The sequence below is a fragment of the Parasteatoda tepidariorum genome, chromosome 10 (assembly GCF_982258835.1).
Source record: "Parasteatoda tepidariorum strain Cologne lab strain chromosome 10, Ptep-v5.0, whole genome shotgun sequence".
In the NCBI taxonomy this organism is placed as follows: domain Eukaryota; kingdom Metazoa; phylum Arthropoda; class Arachnida; order Araneae; family Theridiidae; genus Parasteatoda; species Parasteatoda tepidariorum.
This window is the reverse complement of record NC_141764.1, coordinates 87,021,363-87,036,119: the sequence shown is the minus strand read 5'-3', so window position 1 is coordinate 87,036,119 and position 14,757 is coordinate 87,021,363. Positions and strand designations below refer to the sequence as shown.

The following is a 14,757-nucleotide window of genomic DNA, read 5'->3' as shown; positions in this document are numbered from 1 at the left end:
AATAAAATATTTTAAATTTTAATCTTAGTTGCGTATTCTGAAAACAAGAAGAAATAAGTCTTTATTATTTTCTGCTAACAATATATATTCCAATATATATCTACTACCAATGAATATTTCTTTACTTTGAAATAATTATGAAGTTCAATAATAATCAAATTCTATAATGTATAACAATTAATAAAAAATTTAACATCTTAACTTTTTAAAAAGTCGTTCATTGATCTTTTTATTCTATGAAAAAGTATCATTTTCTCTGTTCTACTCTAGGTTAGGAGTTAGGGCTATAGAATTTACAGATGGAAATGGTTGCTTTTAACCTGTTTCCCTCTTAATTCCTAAGAATGTAATCTTCCTGTCGCATGTAATCAACAGCTTTAAATTTTTATGTTTTATACAGCCTTTTTTCCTTTTAAACCTTTTATTGTTTTATTAAGAATAAATATATACAAGAATTAATATTGACATTTACATTTAAAAATGTAATTTACTCAAAATAATGAATGTTGTTATTTTTAACTACTTCTATTTACATAAAAACTTTCTACCCTATTCTCAAGAGAAATAAGTTTATTTTTATAAATTTTCAAAATTTATATAGTATATCAACTACACTCCGGATGAAATTCCGGATGAAATTGCGGTATAAAATATTGGCATTTTGATCCGTAAATTCCAATATATCGTAATATCCATTTTTACAGTAAAATTATTATATTATAATTTTTACTGTATTTATTTAATTAAAATGATTCGGTGATGTTGCGGTAATTATGATTGTGAAATCTATGGTATATCAGATTTTTTTGTTCCATAACGTGTTCCGGTAAAAATGGATTTCACGGTGAAAAGTACCGGCACCCTGAGTGTGGGTACTTTTTTCCAGTATTCAATCCGGAATCTCTTACAGTGAACTTTCTCATGTGATATTGTTTTTAATTACTACACCTTATATTGTTTCATAAATTAGATATAAATTTTCTTTAACATAAAAATTTTAATTAAAGGCAACAGTTCAAACGTCAACCAATGGAATACAGACAGCAGATCGGCGAATGAGTTTAGAAGACTTCTTCCTGAATCGAAATTCCCAGCAAGTGGGTTCTCCTGATCAGCAAGGTCAGCAGTATGATCAGCCTATTGCAGCAGCCCAACAGGCAAATCCCAATTCCGTTGTCTTTGTAAGAGATGCCAATATTCCCAACGCTGCAGGAAACATCGTATCCAGACTGATATTAGCAAGAAGAATGCTTCGATTGACAAGGCTTATGAGAAGACTTAGAATTGTTCCAAGGATCTTTGGATTAGGACTGAGAAGACCTTTACGGCAGGTAAACTTTTGGTAAACTCTGCGGAAGACAGGTAGAAGAAGTAGTTTTTTTTTACCTCTAATTAATTTATAAAAGTGAAGTATTAAGTTAATCATATAATAGTCTATATCATGTATAGTCCGCAATCATTCGAGCGGTTCAAAAAAGTAATCTCAAATGTGCTAATTAATTAGTGGGAGCGATATTTTAAGTTACGAAATCAGAAACAAAATCGTTGTATTTAAAAAAGCCGTATATTTAAAACTCAATTTCTCAGGAACTAATTGACCAATTTCGTTCAAGTTTTGTATTTCGCCATGTAAAATTAAATTCTTTGAAATAATGAGGAATAGCGTCAATGTAGCGTTTTTTCTGAAATTTTTTTGGATGTACGACTGTAATGTTCAGTGCCCAAAAAATGGAACACCCTGAATATTTTTTGATGCAAAAAAATTGGACGTACTAGGACAGGACTTAATCATAATGATTCGATGTTTGAGTCTAAACTAAACTCAGCAGCGCGACAGCCCATGAGGGCCAAGGCCTACTGTGCCCATCTCAGTTTTCTTGACCTTGGGCTCTGGGGTGCAGGAGCAGATGTTCCGGTCAGGTGGTCAGCCGAAAGCGGAAGCCCCAGTGCTTAGTTCCCAAGCATGCTTGGTACTCATTTATCGACCCACTGAAGGGATGAAAGGCTGAGTCAACCTTGCCCGAGCCGAGGATCGAACCAGGGACCTGTGGCAAGACAGCGCGAAGCGTTTGAATCTAGATATGCTAATTAATTTGTGTAGATGATATTTTAAATTACGAAAACCAGAAATCAAAACGTACTTTTTCTGAATAAACATGCATTTTTCTCGACGGATTTGGATTTTTGACCCACAAAATATAGGGGGCAGTCACAATTTGGGAAATATTGTCCCAATAGTTTGGTTAAGGAAGATGTCCAAAATCTTAATATTATTTTTTGCGTATTTCGCTATAATTGTTGAACTTGTTAAGTGAATTGATGAATCTTTGCACACAATTATAAAATTTTCTTATCCAGAGATAGTTTCATGCAAAAAATAATTTTTCATAAGTATTTATTATTTTATTTAATAATAGTCGAAAAAAATTGAATTTTAAGGTATATTATTTTTTACATAATTTTAAAGAATGCAATTTTACATAACAAAATGCAACATTTGTATAAAATTGATTGAATAGTTCTTGAGAATGAATTTCGAAAAGAGGATTTTTTACGATATTTCATCACATTGGTTTAATTTTACATTCAATTTATCCACATTATAGTTCCAAAAAGTAACACATTAGAGCAAAAACATGGTTCAAACCTGATATATATCAAAGTTTTAGTACACTTATATTCTTATTATCATGCAATTAATTGAAATTTAATGATTTGATAGTTATTATAGACCTTAATTTTCGGTTAACTTTTCCTATTATCAAAAATTTAATTAAGTTAAAGAACAACTCTTCATAATACCATCCTCTTGTAAACATTTATATAATTCTGTATTGAGACATTGATTATACCTGTAATATGATTTTATGATATATTTGTTACTTATATATGCTTTTATTTTATCGCTCTGACTTTTAATGCACTTAAGGTAATAATTTTATTGTCATATGTTTCAAAATTTAAATAAAAAAAATCCGAAAGTGTATTGATAAACTAGTTACAAGTAATTTGTTGGTAAAAAATTGATTCGAACATATTTTTACTTAAACATATTCCTTTTTTTATCTATTGCATGGCAATATAAGTACCATTTCTATAAAAAAATACTCTATTGTACTTGTTTTTGTTTTAAATGTATGGAAAAAGTATATAAAGAGTAATAAAATAAGTTAGGCAGAACTTTAATAATCACTTAGCCATTAATAATGCTAATAATCAATAATATTGATTTTTAAATTATTTATTTTATAATATGTTTTGATTATTATTTTTAATCCAACTTATTACATTATTATAAATAGTTCAAAAAGAGCAAACAATTGGCAAAACAAGACACCATGAGAAAATCTTGTTTCTTTAGAATTAAGAAAATATACGTGTATAAGAAATTTTTATAGCTCTTATTCTATAAGGATTGCACCAGACTATTTATATTAGTCTGAAAATATTCATACTATAAAACGAAAAATGCAAAAAAAAGAAGGAAAATATATATTGAATAATCTTACATTAATAAATATAAAACTTTTAGTTTGACTCTAGAATTGTTGTGATGCAACATTTAATATTAACTTAAATAAATGCATGTATCGAACTGTGTATAATTTAGCCATTAAATTTAGTTACGAATGGTTAGATAACAAATGTACAAATTTAGAAGCAGCTGTGGGAGATTTTCTATGGAACAAATCTGAGAAATATGAGACATTTTTAAATTATTTTATAAGTCTATTGCTTTTAATTATTATTTATTTCAGTGACATATACTTTATTAGCATTAAATATTATACAATTGCTCTACTTTTATAAATTTATTCACTGCTGTCATAAGGTATAAGTGAATTCATATGCATGAAAATTAATAATGCTGAGGTGAATTATAAATAATTTTATATTTGTGGCATTGTAGTTTGGTAAATAATTTTGAATTTTAAGAAACTTAGGACAAGAAATATAGTAATATGTAAAGGATATACAATATAATTACTTTATTTTAGTAAACAATAAGAAATAAAAGCAAGCATATCATTTTAGGTAATTAAAGTAATCTAAAATTGGAAATTTAAAAACAGTGTAATAAAAAGCATAGAACAAAAGAATATAATTTTTTATGTTTCAAGAAACTTAATAATAAAAATCGTTGGCTTTAATATTTGTTTTACATAAAACTTCAATCTTAATTTCTTATTTAAGTTCAGCTGCAATCAATCTAAATGATGTTTCTGTAACCAAATCATACGGATAAACAAGGAAATTCTCAATTGTTTTTATTTCATACTGCTTTGGATACGTACTTTGTACGTTGTTCTTACATCTTTAGCATGTACGTATGTCATAGTAAGTTGCTAATTCTTTTAAACCATTATTTAACATATGCTTTAAAAACAAAATTCTTGTATGTTATGCATGTACATGAAAGTTTTATTTCAAGAAATGATTGTAAATTGTACATGTTAGAATGATAGTTTTAGCAAACTAATATTAAAACATAGCAATATATAATTCAAAAAATATCAAGAAACAAAATATTCAGTTGCATTTATAAAACGTATTAGCACTTTACTACCTTTTCTCACTGAAGTGAAATGGGATATCTACTCATTTTCAGAGTATCACTTTAATGAAGATTTAAATAAGTTCTTTAAAAATCTATCAAAGTCAGGTTAAATAAGAAAGTAGAGATGATGAAATAGGATATCTACTCATTTTCAGAGTATCATTTTAATGAAGATTTAAATAAGTTCTTTAAAAATCTATCAAAGTCAGGTTAAATTAAAAAGTAGAGATGATGAAATAGGATATCTACTCATTTTCAGAGTATCACTTTAATGAAGATTTAAATAAGTTCTTTAAAAATCTATCAAAGTCAGGTTAAATAAAAAAGTAGAGATGATGAAATAGGATATCTACTCATTTTCAGAGTATCACTTTAATGAAGATTTAAATAAGTTCTTTAAAAATCTATCAAAGTCAGGTTAAATAAAAAAGTAGAGATGATGAAACAGGATATCTACTCATTTTCAGAGTATCACTTTAATGAAGATTTAAATAAGTTCCTTAAAAATCTATCAAAGTCAGGTTAAATAAAAAAGTAGAGATGATGAAACAGGATATCTACTCATTTTCAGAGTATCACTTTAATGAAGATTTAAATAAGCTCTTTAAAAATCTATCAAAGTCAGGTTAAATAAAAAAAGTGGAGATGCTATTCTAGGTCAAATGCATCGCTAGAAAATGACCTAAAGATAATATCAATAGAGCATAAATGTTTTACTCAGGGGACATTGAAAATAGCTTCGAATTGCTTGCTGATGTGTGAGTAACTAAAGATGATGTCATTCACAAATTTCAGGGTCCCATGCAGGGATATGCGTGTTTAAAAAGAAATTCTTTGAGTTTTTATGAATTAAACAATTCCCGGTCCATTTGTTTTAAGAAATGGTAAATTCAGTTTCTAACAAAGTAGGCCACATTGTACACAAATCTTTTTTTTTACTCTTCTTTTCTTGGGCTAATTTTATGAGATTATTTTTAGTTTTATTTAAACAGAAACATTTATATTTTCAATTATATTTTTAATTGAAAGAAATCATGGCAATTTCTATAACAATTGTTCAATAAATATGCATACTATTATTTTTATATTAGTAACGGATTTTATGAAAAAATCATCATTTTTTTCTGTCTCACTTGAATGATTTTTTAATCATTATAAATTAGTTAAAACAATGGAAGTAAAATTTCTCGAGTGGATTCGATTTCGAATTTCGATTAATAATATTGCTTTTATAATTTTTGCATTATAATTAATAACTGTATTTTAATATTTATGTGCTATTTATAACTTATTAATCATGAGTTTTTTAAAATTATAATTTTCTTGTAACTGAAACACCTGTTTTAGAGTAATGAAATTTGTCAACCTAAGAAAATTTGTTTTCTGGAATTGTAAATATAAACATCAAATACTACATTTCGAGAGCTTTATCTTAACTCAAATTTTTACAGCTGAAGTAATTTTAAAAATTTTGTAAAATTTATTGATATTTATGTTTATATAATTATATTTATTAAGGCCCTTTCTACGCTGAGAGACAAGTCAAATTGAAGGAGCCATGGGTGGGAGAATGGGAGGAATAGGCGTGGACATTAGTGGACATAGGGGGTGGAGATATACTGAGCGACCATGGAAGTCCGGGTTACATTTTTTGGCAAAACTCAATATTTAAAGGGTGCGCCAAAAATAGATCACGCAACTATACTTATTACTTTTTTACTATTTTTGGTGTATAAAACGGAGGTAGTGTCCTTGTTACTCCTCTTATTTATTTAATTATTTTTCCACCATTCATCATTCCAAATATTGGTAATATCAAATAAAATTTAAAATAATGTATGACACTGTTTTTTATTCTTTCATATTAGGAATGCTTTAAAACATTTACTCTGCTCAAGAAAAAGATTTATATTATAAATATTAATAGTCTAACTAACAATAATTTTGTATAAATTGTTTTGGGTCTTTCAATCTTCTTTCTGCGTATCCCCAACAGTAAATAAATATTACAGCCTCGATATCATTTTGAATTATCTTTCACGCACGTAACTATGTAATATAGCGTGTATATAGTCATTACATCTCCGAATATTTCAGACCATATTTTACTTAAGAATTAAAGTGCGCAAGGGTTTTACCAAACCGGGCACAACTAACTTGATCCTAAAGGTATATTCAAAGGTTTATTCTATATTTCTGATATTATTGAAAAATGTGAGAACTTATTTTTCATGATTCACGACGAATAAATCTTAATGTCTTTTTCTACATTCTCTTGGAGTTTCAAATAGATTTTAACTTGCAGTTTCAATAGATCTAAAAGAATACAACTGAAAAATTAAATTATAAACTTTCAAAAATTTAATGCATTTTAATAGATACAAATGTTTTATTTAAAAAAAAAAAGTAAGTAACTTTAAAATAACAAAGTAGTCATTTAAGGATTAAAAGAAAATACAACATAATGTGAAATTAATATTTTTACAATGTCTAAACAAAATAATAATTCATAAAATCCAAGTTTAAATAAAATATAAAAGAGAAATAGCATAATTTCTTAAATGTGTGCTCCGTATATATTATAAAACAATGTGTAATAACAATACTATAGACTAGTTTTTTTACATGTTATCAGTTAAAAACCGTTATACTAGATTTTTTTTTTGTTAAAGCTATCTTTATCGTTTGAATTAGTGCTGCAATTCTAAGACAAGAATTTTGTTTTAAAATTTTTTAAACAGAACTAACGTTTACCATTAAATTACAATTGACAAAAATCAAAGAACAAGCATTTTATCAGAGACCTCTACAATTTTTAACAATCACAGGTGGTACTTTAGTAAATGAATAAAAGGTAGCATATACTTTCAAATGTAAACATTAATATGTTTACGAGCAAAACAAAAAACAAGTAAAATAAAAAAAATCTATATATCTAACTGGTTCGAGAGATCCTGGCTAACAAATTTATATACTTACTCTAGTTTTTGAATTGGATTCTTCAAAAATACTTATAACAACGAGTTAGAGGATGATGTTTCGACATGAGAGTTATCTTAATTTATTATCTGCTGGGTCTTAAAAAATAGTAGTGAAAAATATATTTTAATATATCATTTCAAAATTAAGTACAATTAATTTCCTTTAACTTTAAATTAATAATTTTATAAACTTTTCTGCATTCAGGTATAGATACTTTAATTTTGTAGATGAAAATAGATGAAAAAAAGCAAACAAAACTGTTAAGCGATTCGAGCTTTTTATAACACATTACTTCGTTTCATTAGGAAAAAGCAGAACATTTATGTACTAAGACGAGTACACTATTGCGGTAGTCAACCTTAAAACCGAAAATTTAAAATTTTCTTTCAATTTAATTTTTATAACAAAAATTTTAACGCATCCCATAATTCGCGACACAGAAGAAGTAAGAACCACTGAGCCTACGTAGTTTTCAAATAAAACAAAATTCCTTGTACAAATTAAAGAATTTTTCATGAGTTGGATTAAAAAGTGTTTGATTTAAGTATTTCACAAAGCAAAAGAATAAGTAAAGCAGTTTATACAAATTAAAATATATCATAAAAGCTAGATGAGAAACATTTAAGTAATTTTCTCTAACGAAATCATGCTTTATTAATACCCAAGTACAGATCTCGGCAGTTTTCAGTTTATCTCTTTTTATTAGATACAATATTATCATTTTGATAATAATGTATTTTAAACAAACTCTACGTATTCCATGCATACTTTTCCAAATAAAAATGTTTAGCGGGTAGTAAAAGGGTATCCTCTTTTCTTTATTATTTTATTCTCAGACTATTTGCAATGACGCGGAAGTAACACTCCCTCCCCCTCCTAGTTCAGGGGAGAGTAAAACTGGTTCTTGACCCCCGACCCCCAAACCCTGACCCCTAAGAATTGTTTCCAAACAAGTGCCAAGAAGGCTTTTGGAAACCAGCCTCAATCAGAGCCATGAGCTAGTAGGGAATAAAAATAATTATTTTAATGATTATCCATAGTAATTTTTTTGTAATTTTTTAATGCTTTTATAATTTATAATATTATTTTTATAAAATTAGTTTATTTTATTATTAATATTTTATTATTTTCAGTTTATTTTACATTATTATTTTTTTAAATTATTATTTTTATTTTCGCATCAATGCTTTAGCATGAAAAGCATACTTATTAAAATTAATTTTTAATATTTTTTTCTTCAAATTTTGTAAAAAAATTTAAAAATTAAAATCCAACTTAATTCACTTTATAATCCAATTATATGACATACATAAAGAAATTCCATGATTAATGCAATTACTCTCACCTAATAAACACTAAAACTAGTAGACATTTACAATAAAGCAAGCCAATCTGCTCTTGATATTTAATTACAATCCATTTAATTACAAAAATGTATAAGATGTAGAAAAGTGATGAAAGAGTTGAAAACTAACGAAGATATTTTTCTAATTTACATGTTTATTATGCCATAGTGTTTTAACTAATAAAATCCAATAAATGCGTTAAAGAGTATTTGAAATCAAAATCTCGGATAATATCTAAGTGAAGTTCTTAAATCAAGTCATTGTCCCTTTTCATCTGTAGTTATATTATTTAATCAAGATGACAGATTGGGTCACTGAAGTATTCCTAATTCGATAACATCCTAACGAAATTAAATACTTAATATCCCCTCAAATAATAGTATACTATCCCCTCATTGAGGGGATAGTATACTATTATTTGAGGGGATATTAAGTATTTAATTTCGTGAGGATGTTAAAAATAACAGGCAATTGCGAGGATTGGAGAACGAAGCGAGTATGAAGCAAAGCCTTCTAGTAATTCATATTATCACAATGTATCCTTTTAGATTGATTTTCATTTGTGATCTAGAAAATATGAGATGTAACCGCAATCTGGAAAATAAAGTTCCAATAATTCAGATATGAAAGCTCTCGGGCATGTAGGCCCCTTAAATATTGTATAATATATTGCTCGATATATGTTAATATATAATACATTGCTCGGTATGTGTTAATATATAATATATTGCTCGATATGTGATAATATCCTATATATAGACTATCAGCAGTGTTTATTTCCGATGACAACAGCCAACAATACATTTAAAATTTAGTGCAAAAGAAATTAAACTATAAAAACTGGGGTATTAGTGAAAAAAGTGAATTAGAACAATATCACGAGTAATTGAGTAGTTTGAGAGCGACTGCAAGCAGAAGGATGTACTCCCAATTTTCTAAAAATACATTGTAGAATCTGTGAAGAAGCTAACTATTTTCAATGGTTGTTTAATTTGTTTTGCTTCGAAGAGTGAAAAGCATTAATTATATTATGTTTAACTTTTAAAAATAAATCACTTAAAGGTATTTTATCGAATTTAGTTTTTAAAGTTTTTGAATAATATAATTAAGACAGGGGATCTGGGTAAATACCTTAACCATGATAACATGATAATACTTATATATATATATATATATATATATATAATATATATATATATATATATATATATATATATATATATATATATATATATATATATATATATATATATATATATATATATATATATATATATATATATATATATATATATATATATATATATATATATATATATATATATATATATATATATATATATATACATATATATATAAGTTCAAAATGAAGAATAAAACAAAGAAAAAAAATAATAAACAACAGTTTATACATATATCGTGTGCACAAGGGATGCCGTGAGTACTTTATTCTTTAGACGTAACTCAGAAACGCATTTTTCTTAAAAACAAATACATAAGTAATTGAATCAGAAAAATTCCCAGAATGATAAAAGGGGCCGGGATAGCCTGGTTAATAGGGCACTGAGCTCATGTCCAAAAGGTCGTGTGTTCGACCCCAACCGGCCGAACACTCCCTGTGTTGACAAGGTGACTGATGCACGTTAAATCTGCCGATTCGTAAAGTCCTTCAGGAGTTTCCTTGTCTTTTGGATTGGTTCAAATTACAAGGCTATGGAGTTGAACATTAGTAGTCGTAAATTTAAAATTGGGTAAACTGTTCAACGATGGTTATAAAAAATAATTATAAAAGATCAGTGGTAACTCAGGATAAAAAGCTCGCCTCCCAAATGAGAACCAATTTCGAATCTCAGTGATGGCTGGTCGATATGAATTTTGCACCCTGCGACTCCCCAACCGCAGTACTGTTTTAAAATATATCCAGTGGTGGACGGACTCTGGGTTAGAGTCTCCTTTCAGTTGAGCTAACCATAAGAAGTTTTAGTGGTTTTTCTCCCTATGTACCGCAAGCGTGTGTTAGTACCATCAAAACACTTTTCACGGAGGCTAGTTTCTCCCAATGCTTGATCCAAGAGTTCTTTTGTATTCTGGGTTGGGTTCAAAATTACAAGACTTTTAAATTGAACAATGATAGTTGTAGACTGAGAACTAGGTCGGCTTTTCAACACCGGTTATAAAATTAAGTAAAATAATTATAAATAGAGCTGCGGAGACCCAGGGGATAAGGCATACCCTTTCTAATTTGGAGACCCAGGTTCGAACCCAGAGGTGACTGGTTGATAAGAATTCTGGTCCCAGCTCGCACCAACCACAGTACTGATACATAATATTCTCAGTGGTCGACGGCTCAGGGTTAGAATTCCATTTTCAGTTGAGCGAATTGCGGGAAATTTTTGTGGTTTTCTTCGCCATGTAATGTGAATGCCGGTTACTAGTTCAATGAAGCTACGAAGGTTAGTTTGTTCCAATGCTGGATTCAGGAGTATATAATCCAGGTGTTCCATTGAATTCGGTTGTATTGTTATAGATTAATCAGTTTCGAAATGATAAGAGACTTTAAAAGTTATAACTAATTAAAATAAGTCTAACATTAATTTTATAAAAAAATTGCTGTATAATTTCTGATTAAAAGACGTATTTATAAACTAATTTAATCTAGCATGATAAACTTAATATTAGTCGATTCTTCACTACTTGTGAAAATATTGAATGTCTGTTATATAAATTGAAGACAAATCGTTGCGCGTAGTAAATGGCATATAAATATTTTCTGCGTGCTCATTTAAAATTTCTTCAAATTTATAATCTTTATAGTAAGAAATGTACTCAGAATATTTAAAAATATGAATATGTAATCAAAATATTTGGCAATCCTTAGTAGTTTAAAGTTATTGTATGAAAAAAGGATTTACCAGAAATTAAATGCTTATTAGAAAACTAAGCAGCGGTATTAGTTTATCGACATTTCATTAGATATAATTACATTTTTTATATATACAGATATACGACAGATATAATTCCATTTTTTATGGAAGATTCCGATAAAACAAATACATTGAAATGTTTATATATATATATATATATATATATATATATATATATATATATATATATATATATATATATATATATATATATATATATATATATGTGTGTGTGTGTGTATATATATATATATATATATATATATATATATATATATATATATATATATATATATATATATATATATATATATATATATATATATATAGGTCGTCAAAATAATCGAAACAATCCAATACCAACGTATTTTTTCATATTTCTCAAGGAATACTTAGAAAATTATTTTAGAGCTTTTGAAGTGTTAAAGTCATGCGTTTTTTCCTATGTATTACTGAAGTTTAAAGCATTTAGAGATTTGAGGGACCGGTAGAAAATTAAGAACCAAAAATAATGTTTCTGAATACCTTATTCGAAAACAATAAGCGAAAAGCTTGTGAATCATGTCAATAACGTTGATTATCATATGAAATAACAATCGTATACATACTAATATAATTGAACTTGTGTTATAAAACAATTTGATTTTTTTATATTTTAAAAGTTGTTTAGCATTCAGTTATTATGCATCAGAAAGTCTTATTTTAGTTTTATTATACATAAAAGCTAAGCAAGCGAGGCATCTTAGTTCATAGTAATCCACCATCTCATTCATCATAGTAGGCTTTGCTTTGAAAAATCGTCTTCTCCCCTATATCAGTCCCTGCTAGTACAACTACACATTTGAATAGCCAGAAAAAACCGGTTTTATGCATATACCCCATAGTAACAGGAAGAGATGGATACAGTTTCTTGTTTTTCTTATATTCATTATTTAGCTTATTTACTTTCTTTTTTTTTCAGTTTTCGTTTCTTACTGTTTACGCTGTTTCGAAAATATAAAGTAAACGCGCGACGGAGGCGAGATGCGAATACATGGAGGGGGGGGGGATAAGGATTGTATACAGCTGAAAATTGTAATTGTATAAATTATTTATTTCCGAAATCTTATCAATAATGATTTATTATATTTTGCTATTTTCTTTAAAAAAAACTGGAAACTGTCAGGAAAAAAATTAAGATCATAAGGAATAAAATAAGATTTCACTATTTGTGATTACAAAATATTCATCAACATTTATTTTTTTCGGATAAAAAAACTGTCCCGTATCTTTATTATAACTGTCCGAAAATATATTGATATTTATGGATTAAAAATAAGAAATGATTTTCTTACCGGTTTCCAATATTTCCATTTTTTTCCCTCCCTTCTTTTACTTCTTTTTTTTTTTTAGTAATTGTCGTTGAACAGCCAACCCAATTTCCAGTTTATGACTACCAACTCCGTAGCCTTGTATTTTTGAACACAATCCAGAAGACAAAGTAACTCTTCAATCAAGTATTGGGAGAAAATTTGCCTTCGTGGAGAACGTTTTGAGAGAACTAACACGTCTTTGCGTTAGGTGGACATGAAAACCACGAAAACCTACCACGGATAGTCTGACGGATCCATGATTCGTCTGACACTGAGGATATTTTTTGTTAGCATTGCGCTCGGTGTGAGCCGTGGGCGGATTTCGTATGACTAACTATCACTTGGATTCGAAATCACCTCATTTGGAGGAGAGCACTCTATCCCCTGAGCAACCACGGCTCTTCCATTTTGATATGTATGTTACCGGCAAAGTTTGAAAGTCAACATTCTGTGGAATGTCAAGGCGTTGTTATACCTAAACTAGCCAGTGCCTGAAAGGACTCTTATTTCTCACATTTTCTAAGCATTCAATGTAATGAAATACCTGCAAAGTATAAAATATGCCTATGATTCGTTTCGAATGTAATGAAATGTAATTCAACGTCTTTGAAGCTTACCATATCAGAGCAAGTAGATTAATTTTAATTTCTTCATTTGTATATGAAAATTTTGTTTCCCTTTATATGGCATGGATTCTACAAGGCATAAATTTTGTTTTATCCAACTTTCATTTTCTCTACGCATCTTGAATACATTTATTTAATGGCAGTATTTAATAAACGTTATTTTTTATTATTTTTTTCTCTCTCTCATTATTTTTTGCGTATAACATTTTAATTATTGAGGAATGCGCGTGATTTACATAGTAGCCTTATCATGATCTTTTTTCTTACTTTGCCTAAATATCATTTGTCATTCTATAGAATGCCTAGCTATTACATATAGTGTCTAGGGAAAATATGTAATAATTCTCATATTTCATGTTTGGAGGAAAAAAAAAAAAACCTGACATTCCATGCAATGTCATGGAATGCCGGTGTCTTATACTTTACCCCGGTAACAAATGTATTATTTATTGAATGTATTATTTATTATTTATAAGAAAATTTATTATTTATTGAAGGGGTAAATCATGTGTTATTTTCGAAAATTTATTATTTATTGAAGGGGTAAATCATGTGTTATTTTCGAAAATTTATTATTTATTGAAGGGGTAAATCATGTGTTATTTTCTGAATATAAATTCATGTATCTAGTTTCAAAACTTAAATTTAAAATTATTAAATAATGTAATTTCCCATTCCATCGAAATTGGATTATTCCATTCAATTTCCCATAAGAAAATGTATATTTTTTCTAAATTTTTTTTTTTTTTGCGAGTTTGCCGTTTTGCTATTAAAATTGCGAATAATAAAAAAAATTAATAACAGTACATATTTTTACTTTTCAGAAGAAAATAATGTTTACTATTTGTTGAAATAAAAAAAAAAGTTGTATTTTGATAATAACCTGAAAGTTGCAAAAATCGCACAATCAATTTATTCCAAATAAAGCTTCACATAACTTTCCCCCTGAATTCCTGTTTTTAATGTATG

At 27.7% G+C, this 14,757-nt stretch overlaps 1 protein-coding gene across 1 annotated transcript in view; it reads left to right on the top strand.

Annotated features, from left to right (window-relative positions):
• LOC107448282 (uncharacterized) overlaps nt 1-14,757 on the top strand; it is a 44,442-nt gene that overhangs the window by 22,347 nt on the left and 7,338 nt on the right. Inside the window, exon 3 of the mRNA XM_087152877.1 lies at nt 1,008-1,331. Coding sequence (XP_087009003.1) covers nt 1,008-1,331 — 324 coding nt within the window. The remainder of the gene's footprint in view (nt 1-1,007; nt 1,332-14,757) is intronic.